This window comes from Seriola aureovittata, chromosome 4, assembly GCF_021018895.1.
Source record: "Seriola aureovittata isolate HTS-2021-v1 ecotype China chromosome 4, ASM2101889v1, whole genome shotgun sequence".
In the NCBI taxonomy this organism is placed as follows: Eukaryota; Metazoa; Chordata; class Actinopteri; order Carangiformes; family Carangidae; genus Seriola; species Seriola aureovittata.
The window spans coordinates 9,367,342-9,383,071 of record NC_079367.1 but is presented as its reverse complement, the minus strand read 5'-3'; the positions used below and the strand labels follow the sequence as shown (position 1 = coordinate 9,383,071).

General features: G+C 42.1%; 1 protein-coding gene across 11 annotated transcripts in view; it reads right to left on the bottom strand.

Moving 5' to 3' along the window:
- Positions 1-15,730, bottom strand: part of kirrel3b (kirre like nephrin family adhesion molecule 3b) — a 163,073-nt gene that overhangs the window by 17,750 nt on the left and 129,593 nt on the right. For all 11 annotated transcript variants that reach the window (XM_056373796.1, XM_056373797.1, XM_056373803.1 and 8 more), the window contains 4 exons: positions 11,533-11,638; positions 5,516-5,664; positions 5,203-5,330; positions 4,600-4,726 (listed from right to left, as the gene is read on the bottom strand). In XM_056373796.1, coding sequence (XP_056229771.1) covers positions 4,600-4,726; positions 5,203-5,330; positions 5,516-5,664; positions 11,533-11,638 — 510 coding nt within the window. The remainder of the gene's footprint in view (positions 1-4,599; positions 4,727-5,202; positions 5,331-5,515; positions 5,665-11,532; positions 11,639-15,730) is intronic.

Genomic DNA, 15,730 nt, shown 5'->3' with positions numbered 1-15,730 from the left:
ACGTTGGTAGAGCGAAGCTGGGTGGCACTACAACATCAATGTTAGCAGCAGGGGAGGTAATCAAAATGTTGGGTACAATGTTTCGCCCATTCATTTGAGGAGGTGTTAACTCTGGAGTGGACGCTGGAGTCTGATTACACAATATCGGTGTGGGTGTCAAAAGGCCAGGGCTTACATTTCCTTTTCTAAACTGAGGCATCCGCTTTGAACCAAAGCTTGACATTTCCTTGCTACCTCAACGCAGCTCTTTTGATTTCTCTGTTTTCTTTGTGTGATAAAAGAGAGCACAAAACATCCAGAGGGCAACTGAAACAGAAGAAAAATGTCTTGTATGGTCACTGGTGGCCACATTCTCCTCTGGGAGAAATCCATGGTGCAGCGATCCTGCCTATGTGTTGAAGCTGCCAAGCAGAGTCAGTTTTTTGTGTTGATGAGTTAACAACTTTGTTAGATTAAATGTACCGGCTTCAGTATTCGATGTCTTTAGATGTAAATACATAGACACATACTTGTTTTCTCATAATGCAAATAAATAGTGGTTACATGATTTCCATAAGAGGAATGCTTCTAGGGTGACTTTGAAGTCATAATGTCTCCAAACATAACAGAAAAGAGTAATCAGATACAATGTGTTAATGAGTGTTACTGTTGTTATTAACTTTTTATCTCCAATGATAGTTTATATAATATGTGTTACTGCAAGACCGGGGTAGAATCATTACTGCTTAATCTTCCTGCTATTTCAGCTGCCCTATATCACATTAACAGCAGCAAGTCCGAGTGGATGAGGAGCTGTAATCACAAATAATTTTATCTTCATCCCTAATTGGCCGTCAGAGGTAGCCATTATGTTTAACTTCTGTAGAAACACGCTCTTTACTACCCTGAATACTCTTCACCTCGTTTGCCTGCTTTGGCTCCATCCATCTTTACAACAGGGACCAGACTGTAATTTCTCCCCCTCTCTTTCTCTTTGTGGAGCGTGATCCAAACTGCACTTCACTGCAAAATGCATTTACAGCAACAACTCGGTGCAGGTAATCATGTTATTCTCCAGCTATAATTAAAGCTTTATCCAAATTTGATTTCAATCAGTATTTAACATGTTAAGAATGACGATGAGACTGCTTGACAGTATATCATGGAGGATCTCAACATTCTCAATGCAGACACAACACTATCATAAAGGGCACAAGGGTGCAACTATAAGATCCAATCCCACTATTCCATTAACAGGTAAATTCATGCCTTTAGCCGGTGTTTAAATTGTACCTGTGATCTGAGTTTGTAGTTATTTGACCTGATGACGATCCAAGCTGCCATGAAACCCACTGATTATTATCAGTGGGAACTGACTGCTAATGTGCTGGCTATTTATTTTCTAGGCTTCCTTTCCACTTGATTGCATGTACCAAGGAAGATTTTTGGACCCTCTCGCCCTCCCAGGGCACATAAAAGGCACCTTGGAGCTGCTGATCTCAGAGCTGTTGTGCTTCAGCAGTCATATAAGCCTGTAAACCCTAACTAATGAATGAAGCGTCCGGGTAGAAAACCTCACTGCTCATCTAGCTTTTTAAAAATGGTGAGGGAATATATTAAAGATACACACATATTAATAAATAAATTAGTGCTGGGCTGGGTAGAGACACTGCATGCGGCAGGTGCACATAATGGGGAAAGTGAGTTCAAAGTCTCCCGGAAAGTCTTGCTGATCATATCTAACTATGCTTAAATTTAGCTGGTCAGATAAAATGTGCTGCATCTCAAATGCAGTTTTCTCCTTCATTAATTTGTGCTTTTCTTTCTTATATGGTGTCATTGCCAGTTTAAAGAAGGCTGGAATGGTAATTAACTTCGTACATAAAGGCTGTCTAACAGCAGAAAAAAAAAAGAAGATCTATAACAACCCAGTGCTCTGTGGGATGTTGGGTGATTCTCCAGCCCTCCCTCTTCCTTGTTGTGGAAATGGGCTTTCTCTCCCCAGGCTGCCCAAGTACTGTATGTGAGTTATTATACATATTGCTTAGCTCAAAGACACACACACACAAATGGCTGTACAGTTCTACTCACACACATGGATAATAATATGTATTGCATGAATATATGGTCATTTAGCATATACAAGCTAAATCCTTTCAAGCATGTCAGATAACTTCTCTCAATTCCGACTCTTCTGCAGGACTGTGGAAAAAGCCATGCATATATTTTGTATGCTATATAAATAATCACACGCTTGGACGTACACAGCAGCCCCCCCCCCCCCCCCCACCCCTCTTCATACATGCAGCCACTTGACGGATATGACACATATGAAATGCTGAGGAGCTTTCCACTCTGAGGATGTTTGATTTGAGTAAGCAATATGTATCCATTAGTGACTTAAACACAAACTGCCTCCCCTGCTAGCTGTTTGATTATAATTAAATTACATTCTTCCCCAGGGAAAGCAGGAATCCTCATGTCTATGCGGTGTGCCACAGTGGGAGCCGGTGACACAAAACGGCAGAGAGGAGAGAGACAGAGGAGTGACAAATTATAAACACATGTAATTTAAATGATGGCATTAAGGAATCGGGGGGACACCTGCAGGGAAAACAAACAGCAAAGAAAAATTCAAATGTGCAGCAGACACCGTCGCATCATGAATACTCTAAATATGCACAGCGTAGCCTGGATGTTACTGTATCATGGTCGTCCTCCCTGAAAAGCTCACTCATCCGTTATGCTAGTTATTCATTGTCAGAATCAATTGAGTCCTGCTGACTGTCAGTGATGTTGGGCTTATGGGCTGATAAGAGGTAAAGAGCTCACATTCATCTGCAGTTGAGACAGGGGCATAGGACAATCCACGAACCTCAGGAGAGAACACCCCCCCCCACCACCACCACCACCCGCACCCCCTTCACGCCACCACTTCAACCGCACTGTTTGCACTTTCACAAGTTTGACATTCTGATTCGCCTCAAGGACCAAGTAAGAAATGACTCAGGATTCCTCATGTGGTTTGGGGAAAAAAAAGAGATGAATTTCAATTATTCAGAAGGGTAAAAAGAAGGGAGGCTTTTGAATGTCAAATACCAATTCAGGCAGGGAGGTGTGAGACGCAAAAGAAGAGAGGAAGAATATAAACAAAAAAAAAAAGACTACAAGTCATCCAGAACCTGCTTAGATGAAGTCTGCAGAGACTAAATAAACATGCCATTTCAGCTTTGTTGTATGTTTCCCAGTGTTCTCAGAGTTGTGTGGTGTTCTAATCTTTATTAAAACAATCCATCTTCTTTCACTCGTGACATCATTTCTGAAAACAACACAATCTCCATGGTTACACGAGCAGAAAAGAGATGCATTGGAATAAACTGGTACTCTGGTTATTATGTATTCTGTTTGCATATTAAGGCTGCAGAAAGGATGCCAGTATAGGTTGCTATCAACAGAAGGGGAGACAATAGAATTAGTCATGATTTTGCCTTACGCCTCTTCTGCCTCGATTTCAGCTGAATTCCTCGCTGAGAAGGAGGACGCTCATTGCAGTTCATAGATCTTGTGCTGGAGGGAATACTGGTATCCCATTCTCTCTGATATGCAAAGCTAATGTCTGGATTTTGAAAAGAAAATCTTTACACACACTGTTTGCTACTTGATGTATCTTCATCCTCAAATCAGCACCAGTGTTGCTTACAGGCAAACTCTTTTGTTAGCTTTCAAAATGTACAATGAGACACTGTCAGCATTTTAACTTAGCATCGTATTTTCAGCATCTTAAAGCCCTCTCTGCTTTCTTTCATTTTTTTTTTTTTTTTTTGTTGTGTCCCAGGTTTCTTTCAGATGGACATGGGGAAAATAAGAGACATGTAAATCCCACAACTGAGAACCTCTGCCACACCAAAGCATGCTCCCTGAATATCAAGCACTGATAATGAAGTCATTTGTTTGAGAGTTGCCAGGTCTCCCACCAAGGCTGGTATTCATTAGTCAGTCAGTGCCTCAGAAAAGGCAGCTTCCCTGTGACTCATGCGGAATATAATTAGCATTCAAGTACATTTCACCTGTTAATGAAATGTGTGACCATATCTTGAAAAGACTAAGTCCATATTTATCGCTTTCATGTTTGAAGACTTCACAGTGATGACTGTTGATGAAACAGCTCTCTTTTTATCACATTACCTTTGTCAGGAAAATTAATTTTCATGTGCCACATCCCTGTGCTGTGTGTGTGTTTGTGTGTTTGTGTGTGTGTGTGTGTGTGTGTGTGCGTGCGTGCGTGCGTGCGTGCGTGCGTGCGTGCGTGCGTGCGTGCGTGTGTGATGGCATGTTTTTTGTTACTGTATCTGCCTGGTAAAATTAACTGTGCTGCCAAGAAAAGGCTATAGACGACAGGAGAGAAATAAAGCAGCATATTCTGTTGGAAGTTTTATAGAAAGAAGGCTTTTATGAACCACAGAGGAAGCGGAATACTGACTCCTGTGACAAATTGCTTTCTTCTTGCTGCCATTGACCCCAGACCTCAAGATTCACACTTGGATGTGTATGTGTTTGACAATTTTGTGGGTGTACATCTGGGCCCGTCTGTGTGAAAGTCATGTCAGTAATCCAGCTCACCATTGACAGTGAGAGAAACCTCCTTCTCCCCCGCTCCCACACGTGGGACTACAGCGCGGCAAACGTATTTCCCAGCATCCTCCTGTCTCACAGATTTCAGTGTCAGGAGGTTCTCGTTGCTAAGAACCTTTAGGGGGGAAAAAAAAAGTCAAAGATCATCAAATGCAATGAGAACAAAGGCACCTTTGCATTTGAGATAGCAACAAGGCAGCGCTATGGCAAAGAACCAAGGCAGCACATGGACCATTTAATACTTTAAAGGGCACCTCTGCTCAATTATTAAAATCCAATTTAGGGTCTGAGCTCAGTGGAGTAGATGGGTTGGCTTTGGCCTTTGATGTTGACAAAAGGAAAGGTGGAATGCATCTAAATTTGTGGATCAAATCAACAGATCTCATGTGAGAGCAGGTGGCCAAGAGGCTAGGGCTGTAATGGCTTTAAAATATCGAGTTTAATGGACATTTCAAAACAGACTGCTGTGGCATAAGAAAACTACCCAAAGTACTTCATATACTGTAGGACACGAAGGCTGAGGGAATCACAGAAAGTCTCCAAAACAGGCTTTAACAGAGACAGTTTGTGATTGTGAATCAATATACTCACCACTCCAGATCCCCTCTTCATCCACACTATGGTAAGAGAAGGATTTCCTGTCCAAGCGCAGTTGAATACAGCATCAGATCCAAGGTCCACTTGCAAGGACTGAGGCTCTGCAGCCATGCGAGGGCCAACTGTTGAAATAAATATCATGAACTGTCTGTAATTCATCCAGCATTAAGGATAAGCTTCGGTTGCACCATCTGTTAGAGCTTGGTGTCAAAATATGTATAGATAAATAAAATATCATTTATCATGCATTATAGTGTTGCCGGCATCACTGAAAGACATGCATAGTAGTGCTTAAGGAGCCACTTACAATAAACATCAACATTGCGGCTGATGTTGGTGCTGCCCAGAGGGTTGGTAACCTCGCAGGAAACAGGTTCTGTAAAGAAGGAGTGGTCCACAATAACCTCATACGTGTCGCCGGAGACCTCCTTGATTATACTCCCTCCTTTGGCCCACCTGGTGTGAAGATTAGAAGGCAGAGAATGGGGAGAGAGGAAGAAATGGAAAAATGAAGGAAAAGGGGAAAAGGCATTAAGACAGGTTTTCACACTTCCTTATGTCAATAGCTTTCTTTTGTGTGAATAAATCATCATTCTGGGGCAGGTTCTCTGTGCTGGCTTCAGCATATTTTTGTGGCAGCCTTCCATGCTGTGACAAGCTCCCCGGCGACTCGGAGCAGACAGCACGTTCCTCATTACGCCAGGCAGAGAGTGCAGCACAGGGTGCCAGCTAAGAAAAACAAATCACAGAATGACAAATGGGTAGCTCCTCCACCTTTGAAGACGTTGGTTGACACATACTGTATTACACACAACAGCTGACGTTAATAAATTGACACGGGATCACATAAAGAACATCTGTTTGTGTTTGTGAATGATAGCTTCTATGACGGGGATACAGACATTCCTCAAGTGTTGAGGTGATACTTTTATGATGTCACAGGGAGCGACGTCTCGCTCTGCGTGGTGTGGATGGCTCTCTGCTGTTTCAACAGACAAGTTCCATTTATAAAAGTGAAGCGAAGGCATCTGCGGACGTCTCGGGTCTCTTTGGAAAATTTAGATGGTGCTGAGGGATATACAATGCATCATGTATATAAACGCTGCCATCCTCCACAATAGAGATGTGGCTGCATGCTGATGTGGCAAATGAAAACAATGACAACGGAACCGGTGCCTGTCTCCATTTTATATTCCTGCCAGTACTGAGAGCAGTTTTCACGGGATAGGGAACTCATTTGTTTTCCATGACTAAGCTGGCCCCATGCTTGGCTGAAATGCTATCATTTAAATGAGAACAGATTACCTCATTCAATCAGTAAGTGAAGTGAAGCAGAATTCTAATTGGGCTTCATGGGATTTTTTTTTTTTTTTTAGCTTTTTTTTTACAGCAGTAGATCTTTTCAGAGTTGTGTTCTTGTGTGACAAGGACACAGCTGAGAGCTTCACAACACCTGTGTTTCCAAAAATATTTAAATTAGGGCAGACACTTGTTCTTGGCCTGTCTGCCCTTTTACATAACAGATCCAGTAGTAGTAGTACCTGCACAGTGTCTGTGTGAATACAAACAGATGCTTTCTCCAATGGATAGCTTCGTAGATATGGCACTTTATATGTCCAAGGCCTATTTCTTTGCATCGCAGAGCAATCAGGAAGGAACCAGGAAGTCAAGTGGATGCTACAAGATTGCAAATGTGAAAACTATTATGTTAATGATGATGCTGCTGTTTACATGACGATGATGATAATGATGATGACGGTGATATTAATTACACTGGTGATGGTTGTGGTAATCAGGATGAAGACGATGATGATGATGAGAGTAGTGACAACAATGAAAATGATGATGACGATGACGATGATGATGATGAGGAGTTTCAAAGTTCAATCTCTCCTCAAGGTCCATTAAGTAGGTGTTCTGGAGCTTTCAGTCACATCACAAAAGTAAAAATGAACATTTCAGTGACAATTGGCCAAACTCCATCTGCTGATGAAGATGGTGATGCTTTTCATTATCATGACCATCATGAAGATGACAATAATGAAAGTGATGCAGACTATGACAACTGCATAAATATCAATATGTCACTTATTTCCATCCACACTTTTCTAGCTCATACTGTGGGAGCTGAGATGGGGTAAGCACAGATGTTTGGGCAGCCGGCTGCTCCCGAGTGGAGGTTGCCGCTGCCAGGTTTGGGAGCCCTTGACACTGTTAGAGGGAGCAGAGACAGAATGCCGTCGTCCGCAGGGAGCATGGGAGCTCTGTTGGTGTGCTGGGTCTTGTCCAAGAATCATGTCTAAACATAGCTGGCCCAGGGCATCACAAACACCTGCATTCCCTTTGGGAGGTTAGAAGGGGCCAGCATGAGCTTACTCAATAGCTGACTCACTTTACACTGCTGTATCCTCTTCAGTGATTTGACCCAGACAAAGCGTGTGAATCCTGCGCCCTCAATGTGCAGGGTGTGTGTTTTTGCTTGTGCAAGGCTGTGTAAGCTAACACTGTTATATAGATAAACAGGTCTGCCGTTAATGGAAGCAGAGGATGAAGGAGACATGGAAGAGGGGGAGAGTTTTGTATTTGCAGAATGTGATTAAGGCAATAAAACAGTAACAATTAAATTAGAAAGGTATCTGTGCCATCAGCATCAAGACCCAGAATAAATCAGGCCCTACAGTTATTATCAGCATGGTTAACCACAGCACAGTGCGATTCTATTCTCCCTAACATGCAATCTGAAAGTGATGACTACTGAATTCTCAGTGGAATATAAAATAAATATGCAGGTTTAGCAATAGCATGCAGTAGTTTTGACGTGGACTTAAATTACAGAGCTTTTTCTATGATCTGCAAAGGAATTATTGAGTAAAAATAAGCTGTGGAGATAAGCATATGCGTGTGTATCTATCGGAAAATATTGGATAGACCCAAAAAGTTGGGAATAACTTTGGAGTAAAAAAAAAAAAAAAACTTTTCTGGGGTATGCAGGAGACTTTTTTGACTTCTTGGATATCTGTAGCGTTTCTCACCTAACTTTTCAGAGTTATACCAAACTTTTCGGGGGTTATTACTGACTTGTAGACTTTAATTTTCAACTTGCACTGATTTGTATTTGCAGGAATGGTGCACATAAATCTACAATTTTGTAATTACACCGTGAATTACTGAACCAGTTACACTTGCACCCTGGCATTTACACTTTTAGCTTAAAAAAAAAAAAAAGTAAGTAAGAGCACTTTGTTTCGCTCATTTAAAGCTCGTCTGGCTGCAGCTAATGTAGGCATAAAGAATGTGGTTTGGGAATAGCGGTTGGAGTGGCATCAAGCAAAATGTATCAATTAGCCAACTCCAAGGTTTGCAGAGAAGGAAGGTATGGCAATTGTAGTGTCAAAAGCACACAAAGAATTCAGCAGCAACAACAACAACAACACTGAGAGTATAAGTGTGGGGAGGATTGGGATGTTGTTTGCTGCAGTGCTATGCAAAGGAGGGGTTTTTGTTGTCGCTCTGTGCATGGCTGTATGTGTAGACGAGGGACCTGATTTGCTTTGTTTGTTATTCTTTCTCGTCTCTCTGGCGGGTTCTTGTTTGGATTAGAGAAAAACCCTCTGTGTCTTCATCAGAGGGTGGTTGAGTGGTTGTGATGTATGCCAGTTAGCCCTCCTACCATTATAAACAGTAATGAAGATGTTCCGACCCACTCGTCTTTCCCTCTCAGAGTGCTTTGATTCCCTGAGTGCTGACTGAAACACATGCCCATTACTCTTACTTCATTCACACTTTCAGCACCACTTTCATCTTCTCCTCCAGCCCCCCCTCTCCTTCCCTCTTTACTGCCCCCTTGAACTGTGTTCTGGTTTTAGGTATCTGTAGAAATACATCTTATTTCCATTTTCACATTTAAAGTCAGATTTATTGAACCAGCGTGGCAACCACAAAGGTTTGCAGGCAGCAGAAAGCACCATGCCTTTGACTAGTGCCACCAATATGTTGGGCCAGTGTCTCAAGTGTCCACTGAATTGGAGGATGGCAAAGAGGCTCAGTGCACAGTGGGAATAGATGGCTCTCTTGGGGATGGAAAAGAGGCCATCCGTCTAAGAGCTACTCTGTCCTTGTGCCGTATCTGATCTGGGGTAGACAGAGTGTATTAGCACTGAATAATGGCCCCACACTGCTTGACCAGCTTCCTGCTCTCCTCTGTGATATTGCTCTCTTGGGGGTGAATTTGTGGGGGGCTCTCCCCAGTCGAAGCCTCTCAGGCAGGCATTATGGGGCCCAAAAATCCCCTGTCTACCATGCCCTGAACTCCAATGGTGCATGGGAGTCCCGACGTGCTTGTATAAATTGCAGATAAATCTAAATGGGAGACTATGAAACTGGAGAACTGAGAGAGTATAACCTTGAAGTTTCAAAAGTTATTAGTATGTCTAGATATTATTCAATCCTTCTGTGGATTGTGTGAATGACAGAGAACCAGACAGCAGAGAGACGGCCGGAGAAAAGAGAAAGAAAGGAAGAAATAAATGATGGGAAAGTGGTGGTTTTAGTCTCCTTTAGCTTCAACCTCCAACCTTTTTTCACGCTGTAGTTTTCATACTAAAGGAAAAAGTCGACTCAACTGCCATTGCATCTTAGCTCTTGATACCCTGGGGAGAAGCCTGATTCCAGCATTGATCCAGTCTCATAACTATGGAGGTGAAATCCCTCTGCAGGCGCAATAGACGTCCTGTCTCTGCTGTGAACCTACACAATCAAATACAAACCTTGTTTTCCACAATATCACTGCCCTCCCTCCCTCCTTTTCTTTTTCAAAAGGGCAGAATCCATCAAAAAGGCAACATCTCTGTTTTGCCACCTGTGAGTGTGTTGTACATCTATTTTATTTCCCAGTACCATTACAAGATTCCGAGTCGGCCAATTCCCTTTGCTATCGATTTCATCCAATTTATTTTTTGCTGGGTTTTTAAAACCTCCCACACAGAAAACCATCTCTTAACAAATCACTTCAGTATTACACTTGTGGAAGGCCATGCAAGATTTTACCAGAATAATTACTGCCAATTTAGTTATTTCATCACAATTACAGATATAGTAAGACAAATTACTAACAAGAGCAATGAAGAATGTATCCATCAATAAGGTTCAATAAGCACAGGAAGTAGGTGATAGGACAGCACTTGACTGCTGCACAATGAGCTGTTGGAAGGTGGTTTTTACAGCTGTGCACTTGCACCAACACAAAAGGTGCAAAAGTTCTCTATTTGTCAGAGAGCATTGAAATCCCTTGATGTTTTCTTTATTTTTTGCTGTTGCAATTTCAAACTGGCAGTGAACTTAAATTAGTTATCCGTGTCAACAACCTTCACATAACAGCCAAGGTGGAAACATGTTCTCAAAACTGTTATCCAACTACGCTGCGAAGAGTAATCCTTAAGTCATTCCCTTGATTTTCAATGGAAGTCAAGAGACGCTGAAGAACATTCACATTCTTGGTGTAAACCTACTACATCTGGTGAGGATTTTAAACATATATAATTTCTCAAATCTTTAGTCTTTGGAAGTTTAGAAATGGCAATAATGTCTCCAAACACTCCAGTCATAACCATAATCAAACATGTTCCTTAGGCAGATTTGAACCTTCCTCAGAGAGTTGGTTAAAGCATTTGTCCTTAAAATAATGAAAATAAAATAATATACTGAAACAGAACATTGCTGTATCGCACACTGTACCATACACACACCTAAACACACCAGCAGACCCCGGGGGGGGGGCTGTCTTTCTACTGTAAACCGTGAAACACAACCCAATCTCAGAAGAAAAAAAAAAGCTTTAATCTTGACAGCTTCATCAGATGTCACACACATCATATTTCCTGCATTCCTCCAACACACTGATGGACATCGAATGTTCAAGGGAGATGGTATGACCACAAAGCAAACAGCTATGCAACAAAGCACCGCATTGCTTTGCTGCAAACCACTGGAACATGACAAGGTTTCCCCAGATGAATTTTTTATTTTTTTTCTGAAGTGTAGTTTCATTAAATTGTTCAGCATGACAGTGTTTCATTGTTTTCCTTCTCTTCATTTCAAAGTGTGGGCAGATATAACATCATAAGATGGCATGATAAGAAGGTGTCTGGCAATGATTAATGCTATCAGTAATGAAGTGTTAAAGTTGACTTAATGTGAAAATAAATTACCCACCAGCAATTGATCAGGGGCCCTCATTTAAAGTTAATTGCCAGATCTTTTCTTTTTCTTTTCCAAGTTATAGGATCTTTCGTGTTTTGTGCGTTCATGACTAGAAACAGTTCTCACCTGTAGAGTGTGACAGGAGGGTTGGCCTTTGCGGAGCAGTGGAATTTCACGAGGTTGCCCTCCAGAACAGGCTGAGGCTCCACTGAGAGATTGACAAGTGGGAGATCTAAAAAAACATAGAGACACAGAAACAACCATTTACAGAACTGGCAGCCTCCTCAAACATCCTGTAGTGAGCTGTAAGCCTGAGACAAACACTATGTTGTTGACGTTTTCTGTGGCTGAATAAGGCTTGGAAAGAAAAAGAGAAAATATATCACAAAATTTTTGCATAGGAGACAAAATAGACACCTTATAAATAGCTTAAAAAACATGCAACCTCAAAAGAAAAGAGCCAAACACACCAACATGCAAAATAAATTCTCAGTTTTATTTGGGAGAACCTACATTTGCCAAATGTTTTTCTTTTTTTTTCTTGTGACCCAAAACAGATTTGGCAAGCTTTTATGTAGCTGTATGACACACACAATACTGTAGGTAAATATGCTCCACTTAAAACCACTAGGTGAAAGTCTTTTTATTCAGATTATCTCACAAAACACTGTGGCAGCGCTTAGAGCAGTTGTGACAACTTATCACAATTTGTGGCAGCATTTTCCCTTGAATAATAGGCAATTACTCCTGAATAATTTGATGCCCTATTTTAATCTTGCTGCCACCCACCTAGGGGTCTAGGCCCAGTTGTTGAATAACACTGTGGTGTATTTCACAGGTGTGGGGTGAGAGAGAGTATGCTATTTTTATTCCCACATATTCATTAGCAATGTTATAAGGAGCGAATCAAAGGAAAACTTGACTTGATAATGAGTTTCAGTAAATGGCAATTTGCAAACAGTGAATAGTCCATAGTGCAATCCACTGCAATTAAAACAATGAACAACCTCTGTGATACAGTACAATTAAATAGTTCTTAGAATAATAAGTATTCATATTATGCAAATTTAATAAACAACTTAATTTATCCTAATTGACAAAGGTGGGATTCTTTTTGAAGATACATGTTCATTTCCATATCAATCCTGTCCCATGTGAAACAAACAGCTCTTTACCCCACAGACTCGGAGAACGAATTTCAAGTAGGTGAAGCTATCTCCCTGGGTTTCTAAAAAAGAGGCTGCTTATGTTTTATTGAGATTCAAATGCAGCAAGGAAAAATCATAAAGCTGACCTTTATGTTAATGGAGAATCAGGTAGATGGAGAGAAATATTTATTATGAATTAGCTGTCAAGGAAACCAAATATTGCTTCTTGCAAGCACATCTTAATATGAGTTCCTTATATCATATTTAACACATACTTAGAACATGACCTACACTCATCTTTCAGTGTGGCTGAGTGTAAATTGCATATTTCCATTTATATCCACAAACTTCCTTAGCGGGGTAACTGTTTTCTGCCACTTCCAGAGACATTAGTGGTACCAGTGTGATACTGATAAGGCATCATGGATTGTAAACTCGTCACAAGGGGAAAGAGCTGGTTCTGGGTCTGATGCTGGTGCAGCCATCTGTTTCAAAGGTGTACTAAGTCTATCTGCTTTGTGTTCAATAATACTAATCTACTAACCAGGGACTGTGTTTGGATGTGGATGAAGAGCAGTAGTGGGCACAGAGATCTGCACAGAATTAAAGAGGCACACAAACACTGCTAGAATGAAGCCAAACAACACTGTGTATAGTTATGGAAAGTGATTCTGTGTGTGTGTGTGTGTGTGTGTGTGTGTGTGTGTGTGTGTGTGTGGACAAGAAGCGTCGGAAAACTGCATTTTACCCTGTGGCTGTGCAGATGCTCTGGGCTGGCTCAGCTGCCACAAAGCCCCAGAGAGGAGGGGTGGTCCAGGTGCCATATTCCCCCCTACTCACGCGCACACACCGTATTCCCGATCAGCGGGCACATTTCCCTCCAGGACAGTTGCCCCCCCCCCCCTCCTCCCCACCTCCACCAACCACTCTACCACCTTCAAATCCATGAGCTCCACCTGTGCCAGTTCTCCCCAGGCCAGGAAAGAAAACAACAACTGTGGATCCTGGAAGACTGAGGGCCACAGTGAAACCAGCAAGTCTCTCCAGGTACTGAGCAGCCAACTGTGTTTGTATGTGTAGGCACATGTTTAAAGGGGGGGTATGTGTACACATGAAAGGACATGTGAGTGAGTGTCATAATAAAACAGGAAACCTATCTTATGCCTCGAGCAGCAGTTTTAGCTGCCCTGTAGGTGTTTTTAGCATCGCGAGCGGTTAATTGCGTGGACAAAAATGTGGGCAGAGGGAACCTCAGGGGCAAAATGACAGATGTGGCAGTGGTGGAGGAGGTAATAAAATCCAGCAAGAAGAGTGGAGAGTAAAGAGAGAGGCAGACATAAAAAGAGAGCGAGGGAGATCTGGAGGTGGTGTCTTTGCTAATAGACACAGTTATGTAGAAGCTAAATTCACAAGCCTTCTTCACTAAAAGCATTCCCTTACTGTACTTTTCAATCATGCAAATCTTTTTCTCTGGTCTTACTGCCAAGAGACATCTAAGGACACAAATGCTCATTACTGTCAAACCGGCTACTAATTAAAGTTCTTTTCAAATGATTTAGGTGTAAAAACTGACCCTCCCGCAAAAAAGACCTCAGTTCCTCTCAGCAGGACGAGGTGTCATGAAGACTTTACATCTATTTCTAAGTCAGACGAGCAATGTGTCGGATAGTTCCATTTCCCAGACGAAACCACAGGCAAAGACAGCCATGGGAGCAACGACTGTCAAAAGTCTGCCAGCAAAGGCCTTGGGTGTGAAGCTGGGACTGTCACTTCCCTAACCTTTGACCTCTCAGATATGACAGACATCTACTTAATAAAGAAGTCCATTTGCTACTTTGATGTATAAATGCATGAGTTCCTGAGCGAGTGCATTTGAGGCATCATGTGACAGCACATCAATATGCAAGGCTGTTAATTCCTCAGATTCGTCAAGAGAGGAGTAGCAAGGGAAAGAGAGAGAGGGGGAGGGATGGTTGGATAAAGGAAAAAGGGGGGGGTAGTAAGACTGATCGGAGCTCCACTGAAAACAACAGGATGAATGGGCTGGGGTTGTGTTATAGTTGGCCGACAGCTTTTGATCGGTTAGTTCAAAGTAGAGACCAGATGGTGTTTTTGGAACAATCTTCCAACTTCTCTCTGTTTCCTGGAGATAGTGCCAACACAAATTGTTTTTTCCCTTTCTTAAAGCTCAATTTCCAATCTCTCCGGGTCACTGTAGACAGCTGTTCTCCAGTAGGACCAGCCTCAAACTCCAGGAGTGTCGGCTGCCTCTGAAGGATGGGGGATGCTGTTTGGGGGCTATCCGCTTGTGGCTTATAGCCTTAGCAATATGGGCATGACTGTCATATGGCTGACTGAGTGGAACACTACAGGGAAAAACAGACTGACTGACAACCTGAGGTCCAACGTATTGATCATGAGACAGTCAACCGTGGAACAGCAAAGAATTTACTCACTCTAATGAAGGCAGATGTTCTGGTATTCAAAGAGCGGCTTAAATAAGGAGCGCCACTTTCCTCACGATCTGTAGTAGTGTCTAAATATGTTCACAGCATCAAAGTTTTGTTACAGATGCAATCAAAAGATAGTAGTCAAAGCTTACTTTAGAACATCAGACGGATCTTTAGGGCATTGGAAGCGTGATAAGAAATCACATCTTAACATATAAGATCATGAGATAACTCTGTGTTGCAGCATCATTAAAGCTTAATTTAATGTACAGAAAATTCTGAGCCTTTTCTCGCCCCCCTTATCCTTGTGCTCTTTCCGACTCACTTTCAAATTCTGTCTCTGATGAATTTGCCATTATCTGCTTGATTAAGCAGGGAGAGCATGTAGCTGAGCCAGCTACCAAAAGCAAATCCTCCCCAATTGCACATCTGCATGTTCTTTATTAATTAGTCCCAACAAATGGCATTCATTTTCCCCCCACATGGCTCAGCTTGTTTGCAATGCAAACACACAAGAAACCTTGGCTTTGCTCGTCCCCAGCGTATTCATTTCCCACTGCGTGTTTGCAAGCGTGTTTCTATGTGGGGCAATGCTCTGCAGATATGCAGCTGGACTCGAAAATATTTGAGGAATATTTTAAGTTGTGTGATGAGTGGGATTCAGCGGGACATGAAACTGTAGCATCAGAATCATATTTCACTGCAGTGGTTTTATGCCGGGGGGTA